Source organism: Tripterygium wilfordii, chromosome 7 (genome assembly GCF_013401445.1).
Source record: "Tripterygium wilfordii isolate XIE 37 chromosome 7, ASM1340144v1, whole genome shotgun sequence".
Classification (NCBI taxonomy): Eukaryota; Viridiplantae; Streptophyta; class Magnoliopsida; order Celastrales; family Celastraceae; genus Tripterygium; species Tripterygium wilfordii.
In genome coordinates, this window is record NC_052238.1 from 15,370,913 (window position 1) to 15,390,530 (window position 19,618).

General features: G+C 38.9%; 3 protein-coding genes across 3 annotated transcripts; 2 read left to right on the plus strand and 1 right to left on the minus strand.

The window, feature by feature from the left end:
* The first annotated feature begins 77 nt into the window (after positions 1-77).
* LOC120002011 (BTB/POZ domain-containing protein At1g63850-like) lies at positions 78-8,339 on the plus strand. The gene is made up of 2 exons (XM_038850555.1): positions 78-1,299; positions 7,671-8,339. Exons 1-2 carry the CDS (start codon positions 163-165, stop codon positions 7,947-7,949), a joined length of 1,416 nt encoding a protein of 471 aa, XP_038706483.1. The 5' UTR covers positions 78-162; the 3' UTR covers positions 7,950-8,339.
* A 462-nt stretch (positions 8,340-8,801) lies between these two features.
* LOC120002815 (phosphoserine phosphatase, chloroplastic-like) lies at positions 8,802-12,887 on the minus strand. The gene is made up of 8 exons (XM_038851652.1): positions 12,798-12,887; positions 12,284-12,340; positions 12,031-12,163; positions 11,846-11,953; positions 10,298-10,391; positions 9,730-9,879; positions 9,605-9,658; positions 8,802-9,217 (listed from the first exon to the last, which is right to left on the minus strand). The coding sequence occupies exons 2-8, from the start codon at positions 12,318-12,320 to the stop codon at positions 9,092-9,094; spliced, it is 702 nt and encodes a 233-aa protein (XP_038707580.1). The 5' UTR covers positions 12,321-12,340; positions 12,798-12,887; the 3' UTR covers positions 8,802-9,091.
* A 1,006-nt stretch (positions 12,888-13,893) lies between these two features.
* Positions 13,894-19,542, plus strand: LOC120002304 (phenylalanine--tRNA ligase alpha subunit, cytoplasmic). The gene is made up of 18 exons (XM_038851013.1): positions 13,894-14,194; positions 14,445-14,570; positions 14,768-14,857; positions 15,156-15,212; positions 15,602-15,657; positions 15,851-15,943; positions 16,340-16,430; positions 16,924-16,961; positions 17,075-17,113; positions 17,248-17,324; positions 17,402-17,486; positions 17,616-17,712; positions 18,300-18,396; positions 18,534-18,605; positions 18,884-18,950; positions 19,033-19,158; positions 19,308-19,362; positions 19,456-19,542. The coding sequence occupies exons 1-18, from the start codon at positions 14,048-14,050 to the stop codon at positions 19,504-19,506; spliced, it is 1,464 nt and encodes a 487-aa protein (XP_038706941.1). The 5' UTR covers positions 13,894-14,047; the 3' UTR covers positions 19,507-19,542.
* The last annotated feature ends 76 nt before the right edge of the window (positions 19,543-19,618 follow it).

Genomic DNA, 19,618 nt, shown 5'->3' on the forward strand with positions numbered 1-19,618 from the left:
TGGACAAGGCTTATTTTAAATCGGCCCAGAAAAGCAGCCCACAAACGAGCCCCAAAATTAGTCTGACGGATGTGCTACAGAAAAAAAGCTCGACCTCCCTCCTTCCTCTGATACTTCCGCGATTGATCCAAAATCTCTTTGCCAAGTGATAATCCATTGATAATGCTTCCATCGGACCCACGGAAGCGGCGCAACAACGCCAACTCCGTAGCTGTCAACGCTGAATCCACGAACAAGATCCGCCGCCCCTCCTCCCACACTGTCCTCTCCGTCGCCAACGCCGGCGATACATCCTCTTTCGACGACCCTTCCACCGCTGACGTCATTCTTCGTCTTTTCACTGACAAATCAATCGCCGCCATCGACTCCGAACCCTTTGAACACTCGGACGAACACGATGTCGTTATCTACCTTCACTCCCACGTCCTTCGTCGATGTAATTACTTTGCGGCCTTACTCTCCAATCGCTGGCAAAACAATAACGACGCAACCGAGGACTCTGATAAATTCATTCGCCTCAATTTGGGAGTTTCTTCGAGTCGGGACTCCATCGGTAAGCATTTGATTGTACTTAAACTGCTCTACACAGAGGATTATGGCACGGTCATCGACTCCGCCTCCACTGCTCTCGACATCCTCCCCATTGCTTTGGAGTTGCTATTCGAGGATTGTGTCAAGAGCTGCGTCAGATTCCTCGAAGCGGTGCCGTGGAACGAAGATGAAGAGAAGCGAGTTTTGAGTTTGGTTCCGTTTCTCTGTCAGGAAGAATCAAAGGAGCTCCTGGCTAGGCTTTCCCCTACGAAGGACGATTGCTGCGAGGAAATGCTCCATGGTTTAATTGTGGAGGCCATAAATAGCCATCCCAACGTGGCTCTTGTCAAGGCGTTCGTCGCGAAGCTGTTGAGGGATTTCTCTTCGAGGGAGTCGGCGAGGAGGGTATTGGATAGGGCATTCGAGACAAGCTTGAAGATTGTCAAGGAATCCTTGGAGGAGTACTCGAGTCCGGATTTTAGAGGGGATCATAATGAGACGGAGGCCATACAGAGATTGAATCTGCACACGGCAATGACAAACGGAAGGCACTTGCTATGGTTGGTGGAGAGGATGCTTGAGCTGAGGGTGGCTGATACCGCTGTGAAGGAGTGGAGCGAACAGGCTTCGTTCACATCGGATTTGCAGCGTGCTTTTAGGGATGATGCGTGGAGGAATATAGTTCCTGGTCTGCCTGCTGTTGTGCTTCGTTGCACTTGCAAGCTTGCCAGTGCCGTGGCTACTGGATCCATTGTGGCTGATAGGCAGGTATTGAATTTCCCTTTCTTTTCCTTGTTCCTGCAGCTTATTTATTCCATTATTGGATTAGAGTTTCTGATGATTTTGGAATTCGTTTTTGGGTTTTTTTATCATGGAAATTGCTCTGCTGGGGTGATATAGGCAAGGGGCATGCATTTGGGTGGCTATTAGCTGCTTTTTGATTACTTGATGCTTGGTTACTTTTGAGACTCACTTCATCATCAGGAATAGTTTATAGTTCAGAAGCAAGCCATATTTGCTGTCTTTAAATGACATAGTCTTCGCAATTTTTTTTGTTGGGAATGGCTTGTGGAATGCCACTCTACTAGTGGAACTCTTAGGATATGAATTTTGGTGTTTTGTGGATTCCAAAAATGAATTGAGTGTTTGCTATTTCTTTTTTTGTGGATTGCCACTTGTTTGTGCGGCTTGTGCCTGAGGTCCTCCCTCAATCATCATGTATCAGCACTTCTAGAATTTATGGTTTCAGTGAGTGGAAATTTGAGGCTTAGTTGAGGAATATAAAAAACGAAAATAAGAGTGTGAAGGGAGAGTAAATATAATAATGATATTCCATGTTAACATGAGAGAGAGACTAGGGTATGGGGATGCATTGAGATTCAATACTTTAAGAATTTTTGGTTTTCTGCAAGCGAGCAGAAATTTGAGGCCCAAATGAGGAAGACAGAAGACAAAATTAAGGGTGTGAAGGGAGAGTAAATAAAAAAAATGAAATTCCATGTTAAGATGAGATAGGGATTGTGGGGAGATGCATTGGATGGTTTAGGGCTCAGAACCAGTTCAGTTGCAAAAAGCAAATTTCATATGAAAGCAAATGTAGATGTACACTGGGATTTTCTTAGAAACATAGTAAATTGGGTCAAACTTTGGAAATCAAGTTGCCAATGGAAAGGAAATGTCGTCTGTGTTGCTGGTAAGTTCCTTGGCACCACAATGACATAACATTTACTTAAAAAATGCTGGTAAAGAATGATTTTTACGGCCATGAACCCCCTTTTTGGTTTTCAGTTAACTGTTCTATTTTTCTATCCAAATCAAAGAAAAAGAAAGGAAAGAAAAATGGAAGTTGCGAGCTTGAAATCCAATTTATGAAAGATTTCATTGCAATCAATATATTATTTAAGCCTGGGCGAGTTCTGTCTATTACCGATGTTGACTAAAATTTTACTATTTCTCTTTTCTAACTTATTCTAATTCTTTCTAATATAACTAATAAGTAATGTTAATAGAGAGAAATTGTATGTGCGTATCACATTCCGAAAGAGTATACAAGAGTATATATACAACAACTCATGAGAAGACCAAACTACCCTTTAAGACTAAAAATACTAAATATATACATCTCTAACACCCCCCCTCAAACTCAAGGTGGGTCAAACACCGAGAGTTTGCCAATGAGAAGCTGATGACGAGAAACAGTGTGAGACTTCGTGAAGAAATCAGCCAACTGTGCAGCAGAATAAGTGAAAGGTAGGGAAAGAACATCCGACAGAAACTGCTCACGAACAAAATGACAATCAATCTCAATGTGTTTCGTCCTCTCGTGAAAAACAGGATTGCAAGCAATATGAATAGCACTCCTGTTGTCACAATGCATCGGTGTTGCTCCAGGAATATGGACACCCAAGTGACTAAGGAGACGACGAAGATGAACAATCTCCTTAGCGGTAGTGGCCATAGCACGATATTCTGCCTCAGTGCTCGAAAGAGATACTACATTCTGTTTCTTGCTACGCCAAGATATAAGAGAGTCACCAAGAAACACACAGTATCCTGTAATAGAGCGACGAGAAGTAGGATCACCTGCCCAATCAGCATCTGAGTAGGCCTGAAGAGTGAGAGACGAAGATGATGAGAAGAACAGGGACCGAGTCATAGTCCCACTGAGATACCTGAGAATCCGGAGAAGAGCACCATAGTGAACTGAGCTGGGAGCAGACATAAACTGACTCACAATACTCACAGCATGAGCAATATCCGGACGAGTGATGCATAGGTACACAAGCTGACCAACAATCTGCCTGTAGCGAGTCGGATCAGGAAGAGGCTGACCATCAGTCGGCCGGAGCTTCACATTAAGCTCAAGAGGAGTGTCAACACTGTGAGTATCTGAGAGAGCAGCCCGACTAAGAATGTCGGAGAGATACTTCTGCTGGGACAGCAGAATGCCATGATCAGAACGAGTAATCTCAATGCCAAGAAAATACCGGAGAGATCCAAGATCTTTCATTCGGAACTGAGACTGAAGATGTTGCTGAAGATACTGAATAGCAGCGGTATCATCACCTGTAATGATCATATCATCCACATACAACAACAGAATCGCCCGCCCCTGAGGGGATGACCGGACAAAGAGAGAGTGATCCTGAGAGCTCTCAATAAATCCAACCTGAGTCACCACCTGACGAAATCGCTCAAACCAAGCCCGAGGGGCTTGTTTGAGACCATAGATAGCCCGGCGAAGGCGACAAACATGCTGAGGAGGAGTGCGAAGTCCGGGAGGGGGCTGCATGTAGACGATCTCTGAAAGATCGCCATTGAGAAAGGCATTCTTCACATCCATCTGAAGAAGAGGCCACCGACTAACGGCAGCAACGGCCAATAAAGTGCGAATTGTAGTCATCTGAGCAACAGGAGCAAATGTCTCATCATAATCAATACCATGTACCTGAGAAAAACCTCTAGCAACAAGACGAGCCTTATAGCGCTCAATAGACCCATCAGGGCGACGTTTAACCCGATAAATCCATTTGCAGCCAATAGGCCTAACACCAGCAGGAAGAGGAACCACATCCCAAGTCCGAGTCTCCCTAAAAGCCTCAAACTCCTCTGCCATAGCCTGCTGCCACTGAACTAACTGAGAGGCCTCACTGTATGATGTAGGCTCAGACTCCGAATGAAGAGCAGTAAGAAAAGCAGTAAACTGTGGAGCATAAGTAGAAACAGAACTATAACCATACCTCTCCACAGGGCGTCGCTCGCGCTGAGGATAGCGAGGAGCAGGAGGATCCATACTAGCAGGGGATGTACAGGTGACCGAGGAGGGTGAGGTAGGATCAGGACTAGCAGATGGGACATAGTCAAGATCACGGGTGTAGTGAAGAGGATAAGGGGTAATACCAGATGAAAGTGGAGGAGATGAAGGATCAGGCTCAATGGGATCCGGTGTGGTGTGAACAGGATCAGGTGCAGAAGATGAGGAGGAAGATGGAGGATCAGGCTCAGTGGGAGCAGGTCATACTGTGGCTGACTGTTGGAAGCTTCACCCCGAGCGTCGTGTTGGACCTCGTGGTCGTGGTCGCCGTGCCTCCACTCCTATTGCTGCGGTTGTTACTCCTGCACTTCCTTCTCCTGCTTCTGCTATGTCTCCTATTGATATTCAACAGTTTCAACAGTTCCAGCAGTTCCAGCAGTATCAGCAGCGTCTTGAGCAGATGACTGCTCCCACCAGCACTGGTAGCACTCCAGCACCCTCTGCTTTCTCAGCCACTGGTATGTCTAGTACTTGGATTTTTGACTCGGGGGCCTCTCATCATATGACCTCTGATGCCTCACTGTTGACTGATTGTAGTCCCACACCTCCTATTCCCTCTATTTACACTGCTGATGGTTCTCCATTGAGAGTCTCTCAGGCTGGCTCTATTACTACCACCTCAGAGCCCTCAGGCCATCTCTCTCTACCCTCTGTTCTTCATGCTCCTCAGTTGAGCATGAATCTTATTTCAGTTGGTGGTATATGTGATTTTGGCTATGATGTTTTATTCACGCCTTCTTCTTGTCGTGTGCAGGATCCGTCTACCAGCCGGGTGATTGGCAGTGGTCGTAGAGTGGGTGGTCTCTATCATCTCCAGTCTCTCCACCTTCCCTCCTTGCGTCCCAGTTTTTGCGGTCTTGCCTCTCCTACTCCTGATATCTGGCATAGACGATTAGGTCATATTTCTGAGTCGCGACTGAAGAGTCTCTCCTTGTCTGGAGCTCTCGGTCGTAGTTCCTTTTCTGCTTTGAGTCCTTGTCTTGGTTGTAAGCTTGCTAAAGCTACAGCACTCCCCTTTTCCCCCAGTGTATCCCAAACTTCTAGTGTTTTTGATCTATTACATTCAGACATTTGGGGCCCTGCACCTCTCCCTTCTATTTGTGGTTATCGTTATTATGTTTCCTTTATTGATGACTTTACTCGCTATACTTGGGTCTATCTCTTACAGCATCGCTCTGAGATTCTCGATGTGTATGACCGGTTTACCACTATGATTTTCACTCAGTTCAATCGTCGCATCAAGACGCTCCGATACCATGTTAATAGAGAGAAATTGTATGTGCGTATCACATTCCGAAAGAGTATACAAGAGTATATATACAACAACTCATGAGAAGACCAAACTACCCTTTAAGACTAAAAATACTAAATATATACATCTCTAACAAGTAATATCAAAATATTGAAAATTTCTAATATTAAATAGAATAGAATAATAAAACAATAAATAAAAGAAAGAGTAGGGACAAATGGATGAGATAATTCTTATTTGATCTTAGTTGTTTGTGTGGAAAGAGAGTCTTCCGTAGTACTGACTACTGAATATATAATGTTTTCACTTTTCAGAAGTTCAAATTACTTGAAAAAGATGTTCTGACTACATGGTGAGGCTTTTTGATTCTCTCTTGCTTGCAACAGTTGTCTAATTATGTTATAAGTTTTGTTATTATTCTTCCCAAAACAAAAGCTAGACTATCACTATTTTACTGTGAAGAAGCTAGAGTTATTAACTTGACTGTCCTGTAATGCTTTTAAGTATTTTGCTGTAAATTTACTGGTGATTGGTGAATGGCTCTAGTTTCTTAATGTTGATGCTCATTAGCCATTGAAATGACCTACAACTGCAGCACTCTCATCTTCAGTTCTTACAGTGGGGTCTATTTACACGTGCTAAGGATATAATAAAATATTTCAAAGATGGGATGGGACTTCAGGTCCAGAGCAATGTGTTTAGTAATGTTGTTGAATGCATTTTATTAGAGCTCTAGATTTTCAAAGGTCAGAAACTACCAGGAAGGGAAGAAGGTCGACGTAAGTGGCTTCTGATGTGTGTGTTGTGTGCACTCAGGTGGTGTGCATAGTATACAATGAGATATAATATTTATACAAAAACCTCATAGGGAAAGGGTGTCCATTGTCTGTGTCTTGTGCCTGTTACTTTGGCAGAGGCAAGATATGTCAGAGAGGAGTTTTTATTTGCCTAAGTTTAAAGATGGAATCATGGAAATGCATTGGAGGTATGACCATCCTGTTGACTTTTAACACAATGTTTCCTGTTTGATAATGGTTTATGCTAAAACTTCAGTCAGATTGAAGAGTGGGTGCCTAGGGCTAAATGAGTTACTTTAGTATCGTCAAACCTCTTATCCCAAACAATGTTGGGGTTGGCTACACAATGCATATAAGAAATTTGTGAGGATACATTTGATGAATTCTCTTTCACTATTTTATTCCTATCTAAAGCTCTGCCCTTGATTAATCCCTATCTTTTCTTTTGAATTGAAAATGAAAATTTATCAAAGAACACCTCCAAGGAGGCTCTAAGAAAAATACAAGGTTACTACAGTAGATTAAAAATTGTCTCTCTCAATTGTTATCTCTCTTAACCTCCCCTCGAGCCCCCAAAAAGAAAAATGTGAACCCAAAAGGCACAAGTACCCAATCTTGCAAGAGAAGACTCCACCCCTCTAAAAAATTTTTTTGCTCTCCAGCCAAGTGGCCCAGCACATAACCAGGGGTATTAGATCGATCAGACCATTCTGGTTATTTGATCTGGATAGGCTTGAGAAAGTCTTCCTTTTGTCCTTGATATTGCCAGCTGAAACCCAATGGATACAGAGAATTCCTCTTACCATACATAGTTGGATAGTCCATTCAAAGTGTAATAGAATTTCATTGACACTTTCTCTTCCTTGCACAAGAAACATCTATTCACAATGACAATGAGTACATGACCCCTCTTTTGAAGACTGCCTAGAGGCAAGATCTTATGCCAAGCTGCTTTCCAAAGAAAGACTTTTGACTGGCGATAGTATTCTCCAAATATCTCTCCAGGGGAAACTAGCATCTCCATCACCTTCATATTTACTCCTTAGTGCATCGAAGAAACTTTTGACTGTAAGTTCATCCCCGTCTCTAGAAACCACAAGTCTTGCGTCAAAGGAAAGTGCTGCAAAAGTCAAGAAAAGTTTCCAGCTCCCAGTCATATGCACTTCTATAAAATTAAGCATTCCATCCCACCTCTGCATTTACTTAGCTTCCTGAATGATTTACTTGAATGGCTCACACTAATGAAGTTTATTTTTCCCATTTGCTTATATTTCAGGTGAGGACTAGGCTTGTTAAAGAGTGGCTTCCTATCCTGATTGTTTGCAGAGAGAATGTATCCACCAAACTGCCCAGTCTTAAGACACTGTACCTAGAGCTGGAAGAAGCATTCCTAAGGATTATTTCTACGTTGCCCATGCCCGATTCACAGAAGTTGTTGCAGCAATGCCTTAGCTTCTCAACTCGAAATGTTGAAGATTGCCCCCATTTGGTCACGGCTTTCAATACATGGTTCCGCCGAGCTTCGTGGCCTCCCCAGTTAAACAACCTTGATTAAAGCAGTGTCTATGTGGTGGTTAATGAACTGTTGACCTCTTTTGTTGCTTGTCCCGACTTCAGAGAGGTTTCTCAAATATTGTGCATATTGAACAGACTTTTGGGGCAAGTGTGTGGATGTTCCTTACTTCCTTGAAGCATTGCCATCTTGCACTGCCTTGTGTTTTTGGCAGTTCGAGTCAATATTTCATTACTGCTTTCTTGCTGCACAGTCGATGGAGCTTTTTTGTGAATAATGTAGTTGATGTATATATGTGTTTATTTGAACTCATCGTTGTATACTAGTCTAAAGTCTTAAGAATAGTTCTATTACTTGGATAGCAGCAACTGGAAACATGGCTTGTCTCGGCCGTTTGGGAATCTCTAGATTGACAAGAAAACCTCAAACTGATATCAGCTGTAGTCCATGATGGGTATATGGCATATCATGCATGAATTGAATTACATTTTCAGTACAATGCAGCAGACTAAAAAGGGTCTTGATGCAAATAGGATGGTCTCCTAGGAGGATTCATTCAGACACCTAAATGAAGGTAAATGCAGACAATAAATGATGGCACCTCACCATGTTGAATGAATTGAGTCAGTTTTTTTGGTACCCAAGATGCACTTTCCTTGACAAGAAGCCTTATGTCCCAAAGGATAGCTCCTGTGGTTCACGTATACTCAGCCAACAACCCCTTAGCCAAGGTTATACTATCTACTGACTTTGGTTTTGTTGTGTTGTATCGTTTTCTTGTCTTCTGTTTGGCTTGTTCCAACTGAAGAAGGCATTTTCCCATAAAATAGAGTATGAAAGAAACGAACAAGGAGAAACATTAGGATAACAAAATATAAAAATCTGTCAACTGTGTTGAAAACTTCTGCTATTATTTATAGAAGCTGCAGTGTGAAATCTGCAGTATCATCATCATCATCATGGTGATTATCATTTCAGAAGAATTAATGGACCAAAAATGTTTTACATTATTTGCTGACATAACAATGGTTAGAACCAATGTAGGGGGAAACTAATAGAAGTGTGTGTGGGGAGAAGGGGGAAGGGGGGTTGTGGAGATTGTGAGTTGCCGCTTCTCAGATTTGACAGCAGGACAGTTAATACAAGAATACAGACTGAAGAAAGAAGCCTGAAAATAACACATGCTAACTTAAGGAACTTAATAAATCCTTAAAATCAAACACCAACCAATCAGCTTTTGCTGCAACAGCCTCCCGATGTTGAACACCAGCATAGCAAATGAACAGATCAGCACCTCCGGGCTTACGGGCCTAGAGATTGAAAAAAAAAAAAGAATTATTCAAGGAACAAAGGTGCAAAAAAAATCTATTTCTTCATAAAAAAAATCTATTTCTTCATTAATAGAATAATATCACACTCTATGAGAGTGACAAAATTTCCTAACGTGCACAGACTAAAAGGACAAAGCAAACAAAAAAGAATCTGGATTTTCCTTTTCCTTTAATTTTACACTACATTATTGGATCAGTTTAGCTCAAAATAGTTCCTTCGGAGACATAATTAATCAAATGCTTCGATACAGTGAGCTAGCTCATTTCCTGTGTAAGAAAGTTGAAAAACAGCAAGGAAGACAAAGTGTGACATGTCAAGGCATGAGGGTTTCGAAGAATAAGATTTGGAAGTTCAAACGTATATACCTCAAGATCAGTAGCACCATCTCCAATCATAATCATTGCCTTGTATCCATGAGCCTGAAGAACCAATCAATCAGCTTTACAAGCAACCTATTCAACAACCATAAAACAAAACAACTGCGACTTACCTTCTTTATTTTCTCCACTGCAGTAGCCTTTCCTCCACTCCTTGAGGTGGGCTCATTTGTGTCAAACCCCAGAAAATCTCCAGAATCCCCAAACAACAGTTGGTTGGCAAAAATGTTTTCAGGAGGAATACCAAGGACTGATGCAACAGGCTTCAGAGGAGACCAAATCACTCATTACAATGATATAGCAATCGTATGGTATCTATCCATAATACTATAGAACTAGGGACAGTGCATGAATGTTCATTCATAAACTAGGCAACTTTCCTTAAAGAATCACTCTTTGGACAGAACTTAACATAGTAACATAACTCTTCTTGGAAGTGCCATCAAATTTAAGCTAGTTAAAAAGAGAGTTTTAACTTTTAAGTATGAAAGCTTGAAGATTATCTTGAAAGTTACTTATTTGTCATGCATGGTCTATCAAAATTGTAATATAACTTGTGATGTCTTGAAAGAAATTCTGCTCAATGGATCAAGGCTTAGATATTCACTCTGATGAATCATGCATATTAAAGAAAGGAGCACTACGATGTTAAGAATGATTTTTAACTTTTCAGAAACATACATTTATCATTTGACGAAAGCCTCCAGAGATCAGATAAACATTGGTATTCTTAGCCTTCAGCTTCTTGACTAAGTCATCTATCCCAGGTGAAATCCTGTGTGTAGAACAGAAAGTTAGCAATTCAATATGAGATTCTGTGGTCCCACATAGCCCAAAAGACAAGTGGAGGGATAATGAAAGAGCAAATAAAAACTGATATTAACTCAGAACACCATGTCTCATCTTCCTTTAGAACAGCCAGATGACATGATAGCATTGGCGAAGCAATTCCAATTTCCTCTTCCACATGCTACTTAAAACTAGTTGATTTTACTCTTCTTAAATATTCCCAATGCAAATATTCATGGTAAAATTCATAGTTAGTCATTCTCTGTCGTAGTAGTGAAATAAGAAACTGTTCAATGTTTAAAATAAATAGAACAGCAATTGCTATTTATATATTGTAATCAATAACAGTCACTGCTTTACTATCTTTACGCTAGAATCTAGATAAACTTCAAGAAACATAATTATTTGCCAAACCATCTCCAAGATTAAACCAGTAACACCAACCAACTTGAATGAAGAAGGGTTCCAGCAGACAAAAAAATAAACTTACACTAGGTTCAGGAGGTCCAACAAATTTAACATCTTAGTGAAAGGAGATAATGTTAAAAAATCAGCTTTGAACAATGCTTTTTGACAGCACAAACCTCAAATAAATCTTACAGCTTCTCTAGAAACAATAAAAAGGGACTGACTGCACTACAAAAGAAATTAACAGTTTCTAAAGTTGTTTACGGGTAAGAAGGAAAAAAAACATTTATGTAATTTAAAATTTTATATGCAAATAATATCGGGACAAAATAAAGGATGAAACAAAAATGATTTAAGATATTTACAGCCCACGAAATATCTAAACTGTAAGTTGGGGCTGATTAGGTGCTTTCATGATTCTTAAAGACTAGGGATGCGTGACTTACCAAAAAAAAAAAAGGACTATCGATGCATGGAATGGATGGGTTAAGTATAGGTTTCGCAATCAGACTGGCGAACAATTTTAGAGTATGCAATAAGTTGTAAACAACGGAAACAAAAAGGTGGGGGAGAGGGAAGGAGGAGGGAGGAGAGCACTAAGGTTCTTCTAGGATTTCCAAGAACAAAAGGTTTTCCCCCCCATTTAAAGCAAAAAAATATTTATAAGAAAAGGGCCTGGAAGAAGGAGCATCACTATTTGTCCAATGAAATAGCAGTGATCTACTAGTCTACTAAACTTTGATGATAAGATATGCCAATAATTAAAAAAAGGACAAATTCTCTCAAACATTGCAGCATCCAAGAGATGTATGAAAAATATGTACACAATACAAATTGTCTCTCAAACTGTAGCACATTGTGCTTAGCTCAATCCAAAACAAGTATGACAAACATGTAGATTATACACATGCATACATTTACTTGTTTTGTAGCGGTGCACGTATAAGCCATAGAGTGATATAACTCTATGGCTTAAACGACCCAAAGTAAACAAAGAACAAATAATAAAGATGACCAAGAAATTCCTATTACCTTGGAGGCCTCTTCTGAAGAAAATCTTCAACTTGGGAGAGCGAAGGTTTAAACAGAGATAATCTGGCAGCCAAGGCCTCCTCAAAGGGTACAGAACCACCCATTGCCCTGAGAAATTTCAAAATCAAATTCAGTCGTGGATTCCAAAGTAACAACCTAAGTAAATCATTTCCTCGGCAACCAACCGAGCAGTCCATTCTGCAACAGCTTTCCCAGCTCCACAAAATTCTGCGAGCTCATCAATGCCCTCATCCAGACACACCGTGCTATCCACATCAAAGCACACCGCATCAGTATTCCTCCATATCTCAAGAACCTCTACAATTGTTCAAAAATGGACATCAACTTTAACGGTTTGCTCTTGTTCAAAGGCATAAATAACGTACAAATATAAAATGAAATGAAAAGAAAAGAAAAAAGAGTTACTGATTATATAACCTTTGGATGGCATGGTATTGTTGAAGCAGCCCAACATCGAGGCTTCTAATGATTGAGCTGAAACAAAAACGGAGTTGAATAGTTTAGGATGTTTGATAGCCCCAACTTGACTGCTTTTAAATTTTTTCTTCAAATTCAGGGAAGATGGAGGAAGAAAATGAGACTGGTGAGGACTACGTTGTATGGATGAAGCACAAATTGGTGGAACTCGTGAACCCATTATTAATGCTTCCCTCAGGTTTTCTGGAAGAATAAATCATGTTTCGAACCTTTTACAGAGTAAGATGTTTTACACTTCCATAATACCATCAAAGAAAATAATTTTGAATCAATAACAAGGAAAACAACAGGAAAACTGCAAAACATGGTCGAACGAATGATTCTGAATATTTCTGATCCACAAGCAATGTACAATCACATGAATGCACATATCTTAGTTTGACAGGAAGAAAAGCCGGAAACAAATAAAGAAAACAAATGCAAATCATCGTTTATGGATTCAGCGACGAGTTACCGTTGTCTTCAATTTCCTCTAACGAATGCGTTCTTCTCTTTTTTCTTTGCAAATCTCCCTCCTCCCTCTCTTTTTTCTTTGCTTCTCGCAAGCGACTCTGATCACAATACTCTGCAACTTTTTTTTCTTTTACCTTTCGATTTTAAGGTTTTTTCCATATAATGAGATTTTATTAAAATTATTTTAATAGTATTGCATTTGCTATTTTATTGTCTTTCTATTTTCATTAACACATTTTAAGTCACTTTTTCATTTTGATCATATTTCCTTTAAATTAAATTAAGAATATTTTTCCATTTGACTGAATACATTTCCTTTTATTTTGAGAAAAAGGAAAAATAGTTGTTTTTCTAATTACCTATTGTGGTTGATAGTAACACCATCTTGAGCATGAATAAGTTTAGGTTTATATCGAATATTTAAATGGTAAATTCATATGATGTCGTTCTCGATTATGAAAAAAATCATGAGCATGAAATAAAGAGATCTGTGTATGGGTCTTGGAGTATATTATATGTATCTAAGTTTTGTGAAACAAGTAACTTGATTACACAGCATGGAGATGTTTATTCAGATAAACTAAAATTTATATGGTTTGATTGCATATTTTTCCAAAATTTAATTTAATCTTGGACGAATAGTTACCTATTAAATTCAATTTTGAATGAGATAAACTAAAATTTATAAGGTTTGATTACATATTTTTCCAAAATTTAATTTAATCTTGGACGAATAGTTACCTATTAAATTCATTTTTTTTTAAATACTGTTGAGAAATATGATTCTCATTTGAATCAAATCTTGACCACACATATATTTAAGCCAATCGATTATCAACCGAGTAACCTCTAACTAATACCTATTAAATTCAGTTGATAAAGCCCAATAAAAGTAGAAAATCTACCTACAACGGGAGAGCAAAAATCTAATTTAATTTTGCACGAACTCGGGCCTATATGAAAGTCCGTTCGATTAAACGGGCCGTCCCACTTAAAAAGTCCAATAGTCCAATTATTTGGTGGGCCTGTCCAGACTCTACAGTCCAGATGAATAGTATTCTTTCCACTTTCCCATCCTTAACCCTAACTTCACTTTCATCCAGATGACTAGATGAGTAGTCGTGCGTCTCGTGCCTAATCGACCATGCTTGCTTAATCGCTTTGAGACTTTGAGAAGCCTCTCCTCTTTCATCATAGGTTTAACTACTACGTATTTTCTGCTGTTGGCCAGTGCGAGAGACGAACTGAAAGATGGCGGAGGAAGCGATCTTGGGGTACTTGGAGCACCATGAAGAAATCACAGATTCGGGGCAGTTCGCCGCCGACCGTGCACTTGACCACAATGAGGTCGTCAATGTCATCAAGAGCCTCCATGGCTTCCGATACGTCGACGCCCAGGTACCTACTCCCTCGTCAATTCTCAATTTAATACCTTTTGCTTCGCAAACTCAAAATGTGTCTTTATTGAACGTGAGATCTTGTGTGTGTTAAGATTTGTTGTCTTACTGGCTATGAAATGTTATAATTGAATTGAAGCAAGTTAGTCGCTATTGTGTCATTGTGGCACTCTTTTTTTCCCATGGATTACCTAGCTGAAAAGGATAATATTAAATTACCAGATTGTATGTGCAATTTCATTATTGTGCAGGATATCAAGAAGGAGGCGTGGGTGCTTACTGACGAGGGAAAAACATATGCTGCTGCAGGATCACCTGAGGTGCAGCTGTTCTTGGCTGTACCGACAGAGGGTAGCATCCCCAAAGAAGAGTTGCAGGTATTGCGAGGACTAATCTGGCTTTTGAGTATACTTCTTAAATTTTGGAATTATGCTTTAGGTGCAAAAGTAGTCCATTCAGATGTTCAAGTGGTTGCTATTATCAATTGGCAAGGATATGTGGGTTCTATTGGAGAGTTAAGACGTGCCAATTTCTTGTTGTTCTGAACTGTTTTGTTGAAACTGTGGTGTTGCAGAAAAAGCTTGACCCGTCAGTTTTCAAAATAGGTTGTTCACAGGCTGGAAAGAATAAATGGGTGGAGATGGGAAAGCAAGTATCAAGGAAGGTAACAAACCTTTGGATTTTTGAATTAATTTAATTCTGGACTTTTAGCACCAAGCTTACATTTGGGAATTTTTATTGATTTAGCTTTGATATTTTAACATCATGATACTTGTTTCTTCGTTCAATGAATAATAACCTCCCCCATTTCTGAGATTCACATTTGTTATAATGATTGTGATTTTATGAAATTTGGAGTTTGTCAATCCTGTGTGGTTTTGGTTGTAGTTATTCTAACTTGAATATTTTGGTCTACTATGCATATCCATTGTGCTTAGATTTGCCATTTCCTTTTTCTGTAGGTTGAACATGTGGAAGATAAAATCAAAGATTTGCTTTTGCGGATACAAGAGGGGCAGGTGCATGATTATTCTAGTTCTATTGAATATTAGTGAAGTGTGGTTGTTCTTTCTTTCTATCTTTGATTTTTTTTAAAAAAAATTCTCAATTTCCATATAGGTGATTTTCTTGCCTTAAGAGACAACTAATACTCTTTCTGTTGTGTTGGACATACTAGTATTTTCATAATAGAGATGATTAACTGTAGAGTACTAGAGATGTTTCTAAATACTTAAAATATGAGATACTTACCTGGTTTTAGCCTCTTTACTGGTTTAATTTCATTCTTAGCGAATTGAAATTTAGGAAGCAAACCGTCAGAATCTTTATTTGCCCGTATAAGTATAATTTGGCACTATCATGTTTTACTCATTCTAATCCACTGTTCATTGTTCTTTTGTTATTCTAGGCTGTTGGCAAAGATGATGTCAACACCCTCAAAGCAAGAAAGCTTATTGTGTTACAGTAATCATCTTACTCTTCATTCTGGTTAAACATTTTAGTTTCTGTACATTTTTCCTTCTCTTGCAATTATATTTGTTTTTGGTTCCTTGGTACTTTCCACGTGCCCGAGTATTCTGCTTGTGCATTATTCATCTTGCTATGTGTATAACTTCTGCTGGTGTCATTGACTTGTTTTATGATTACTTCCATTTAGGACATGGAAGGGCTATTCAGTGAGAAAAGGTCCTAATTATGCTCCAAAGAGAAAAAAAGTTGCCACTGATCTGACTCGAGAAAATCTTCAGAGGTATAATCATGCTTTATATAATGTATATTGTTTGTGAATGGTGACAAGACTCCCTCTCCCTCTCCCTCTCCCTCTCCCTCTTACACGCACAAGCACTTTATAGGAAACTTTTTTAGGTAACTCTTTGATTTGAAAAAGTTTGAATCAGTGAGTGAATCTGGACGTAGGTAACTTGATAAACAAAGAAACTGCTAAAGACCATGTTGAGTTGAATGTATTTTTTTGTCGTTTCCCAATCTTATCCAATCAGGCATTGGTCTAATTTATCACAAGTTATATTGAACTCTATGTTCTTTTGGTGTATTGTGGAAGCTATGGTTGTATCCTGATTCCTGGGTTAAGTCCTTTAGCTTCCAAAGTTCTGGTTTACCGACACATACCTTCTTTGTTTCTCAGGAGTGATTGGAAGGAATTAGAGTTCAAAGAGTATAACTTCAATGCTAAAGGTCCACCTTCTGAATGCGGTTGCCTTCACCCATTGATGAAGGCAAGGATATAATCTCGTTCTCTTAAGTTCTTCTGTTTTTAGAAATTCTTGTTTTCTGTAGCTGTTGTAATTTAATGATGTACCATCTGTGCTTTTCCTCATCAAATTGATTTTTTTCTTGATTTTAGCAATAGCATCTAATACTGCCTGAATTAATTGAAATCCTTTGAAAGTAATTGGAACTTTAATCAGACTTGTTGGCTGAAGCATTTTCATTGTTATCATATTCATTATTACATGTGGTTGCTATATAGATCAAGGCTTCATGAAATTTAAATAGCACTTTGTATGAAAATTGGAAAAGGGTGATTGTTCCTAACATGGTAGCCTCTGCGTGATTTCTTAACCTTTGGTCCTGTTTTAAGCTAATTTCTTTTGACCTTCTTTTGCTTTTCTTTTAAGCATTGAAGCAAAGCATATTGTGTGTTTTGAACTTGCATTATGTTGAGATTAATCTGGTTTATTCCTTATTTGAGCGTCCTTACATTTTCAGGTGAAGAAGCAATTGAAGGACATTTTCCTTCAGATGGGGTAGGCCAAACAACTTTGGTTTGTAATATTTGGAATACTTTGAGTGTCTTGTGATGGTGTTTTGGTTCTAGCTTTGACTGTTTGACATTTTTGTTTATTGGTGTCTGCTGCAGTTTCGAGGAAATGCCAACAAATAATTATGTTGAGAGCAGGTATGTTACAAGTCTAAATGAATTAAAAGAATTTGTCTTCCTGAATTTCACTTTTTTTTTCTGCCTGAAAGTTTGACTTATTACTGTTACGTTGGTATGCTTTTACATTTTACCCATTTCGGTATAATTTGCAGCTTCTGGAATTTTGATGCGCTGTTTCAGCCGCAGCAACATCCTGCCCGTGATTCTCATGATACATTCTTCCTGCAAGGTATTTTATTCATCAACATAATTGTCAGTAAGTCTGATCCTTTCTTTGTCTCATCCTTGTTCATTTTGCGTGTATAGCTCCGTCCACAACACAGGAACTACCTGAAGATTATGTTGAACGGGTAAAGCATGTTCACGAATCTGGTGGTTATGGTTCCCGGGGGTATTGCACTTTTTCCACTCCCTTTTAATCTTTAGTTAGTAATTGTTTTTACGAGTATCAAAGTGAACTCGGACACTGAAATTTGGTTCCCAAAAGATATAATATGGGCAGTCTCTTCTCTGCTGGCAGATACGGGTATGACTGGAAAATAGAAGAAGCAAAGAAAAATGTTCTGCGAACTCACACAACTGCAGTTTCCTCTAGGATGCTTTTTGCACTAGCACAGGTTTAATTGCGCTTTCAACTAAGGTTATCTGTATGGTCTACATTTATGTGTCATTATTCAAAGGAAATTTCACATCACAAACGTATATAAATGCATGAAGTTGCTTCCCCCTTTCTTCTTTTATGGTTTGTCCTTGATTTTCCTACTGGTAATATAACTCATGGAGCAACTCAATAGGGTAACACTTGAACAGTTATCTTTTGAGGAAAAACAAGGAAGTTCTGATTTGTTACTGCTGGTTTTTCCTCCTTTTCCTCCATATATGAATAATTAGTTTCAACAATGTTGCACTGGATTTGAATGTTCATCTATAATTTTTTGCATTCAGAGAAAATGTCCTATTAATTCTATCCTTTCCACAATTTTTCTAGAGAAGATCAGGATATTTTCCAGGACCTAAATGTAAACAGGAAACTTTTCATTAAAGTTCTCTTTCTTCTTTAATATCTAGTTAGCTTTCACATGGAAGAATTTTACTTTGTTATGTACTCAGTATTATTACTTTTGGAACTAGCCCTCTGTTACTTTTGTTTGGGTTTCCATGATTTTTTGGCTGCGGTAATCATTTTAATTTTTTTTGTGTGCAGCAAGGGTTTGCCCCCAAAAGATACTTCTCAATAGATCGTGTTTTCAGGAATGAAGCTGTAGATCGGACCCATCTAGCTGAGTTCCACCAGATAGAAGGTGTATCTTAAGCGAGTATATGTAAAATATGTTCGGTTTCCTTAGGCATTCAGGCTCTGGGAAAATAAATTATCAATCATGAACCTAAGTTTATACTCTTTATTAATCAATGAACTCTTGAATGTCATTGGTTTTAGGTCTGGTGTGTGATCGTGGTCTTACACTTGGTCACCTGATTGGAGTCCTTGAGGATTTCTTTTCACGTTTAGGTAATTAAATACCTTGCCGTGTAGAATCAAATTTGTTTTCCTTCAATTGTCTTCTTGTATTGGTTTTTCTATTTTAAGATCCAAGGGAATCAATGTTGACTAACGTTCTCTTTGACTCCTGACTTGGCCTGATGGTATACTGCCATCATGAAATTCCATGATCCAAACAGAAACTATTGTTGTTGTCCCAGTTATAGCATTTAAGTTACTGGTGTTGATGGGCAAGATAGTTTGTGCTGCAAGGGGATATCTTATTTCTTTCTATCCATTTTGTGCAGGCATGTCCAAGCTGAAATTCAAGCCTGCTTACAACCCATATACTGAACCTAGCATGGAAATTTTCAGGTATTAAAAACAGGATCTTTAAAGGAGTTATTCCATGTCTTGCAGTAAAAAGAATTTGATGGAGATTGTATATTTTTACCAGTTATCATGACGGCCTGGGGAAGTGGGTGGAAATTGGCAATTCTGGCATGTTCAGACCTGAAATGTTGCGTCCTATGGGACTTCCAGAGGATGTCAATGTCATAGCATGGGGCCTTTCCCTAGAAAGGTAAGAAAATTACCACCTTTCAACATGATGGTAAATATATAATATTCCAAAGCACTGTAGTTCTTTAATATGCTCAAGCAAGCTATAGGGCATTCTCCTTGTAGACCTTATTGTGAAAATATTGATGCTAGTTTAACTGTTTGAACCAGACCAACTATGATATTATACGGGATTGATAACATTCGAGACCTCTTTGGACACAAGGTACTACTTTATACTCTTCCATTTGGAATTTATTAAGTTCTTTGCTGTAACACTTGAAAATGAAATGACTTGGAAAATGTTTTATCATTGCAGGTGGATCTTAGTCTCATGAAGCGGAACCCGATATGTCGCATTGGAATATAGTAAATCATATCAAATTACCTGTGTTTAAAATTCTTTCCTACTGAAAAAGGAATATGGTATGGGCAATTCATCTGAATTAGGTCGGGAGACAAAGTTGTTAGCAGATACGGCC

Bases quoted from the DNA above. Each gene is read 5' to 3' on its own strand.
- LOC120002304 (XM_038851013.1), top strand. From the start codon at position 14,048: ATGGCGGAGGAAGCGATCTTGGGGTACTTGGAGCACCATGAAGAAATC. The intron at 14,858-15,155 runs GTAACAAACCTT...CTTTTTCTGTAG, and splicing joins GAAAGCAAGTATCAAGGAAG to GTTGAACATGTGGAAGATAA. The intron at 16,431-16,923 runs GCAAGGATATAA...TTACATTTTCAG, and splicing joins GCCTTCACCCATTGATGAAG to GTGAAGAAGCAATTGAAGGA.
- LOC120002815 (XM_038851652.1), bottom strand. From the start codon at position 12,320: ATGTTGGGCTGCTTCAACAATACCATGCCATCCAAAG. The intron at 11,954-12,030 runs GTTGGTTGCCGA...GAAATTTCTCAG, and splicing joins GTTGCAGAATGGACTGCTCG to GGCAATGGGTGGTTCTGTAC. The intron at 9,659-9,729 runs GTAAGTCGCAGT...TTGGTTCTTCAG, and splicing joins CAGTGGAGAAAATAAAGAAG to GCTCATGGATACAAGGCAAT.
- LOC120002011 (XM_038850555.1), top strand. From the start codon at position 163: ATGCTTCCATCGGACCCACGGAAGCGGCGCAACAACGCCAACTCCGTA. The intron at 1,300-7,670 runs GTATTGAATTTC...CTTATATTTCAG, and splicing joins CCATTGTGGCTGATAGGCAG to GTGAGGACTAGGCTTGTTAA.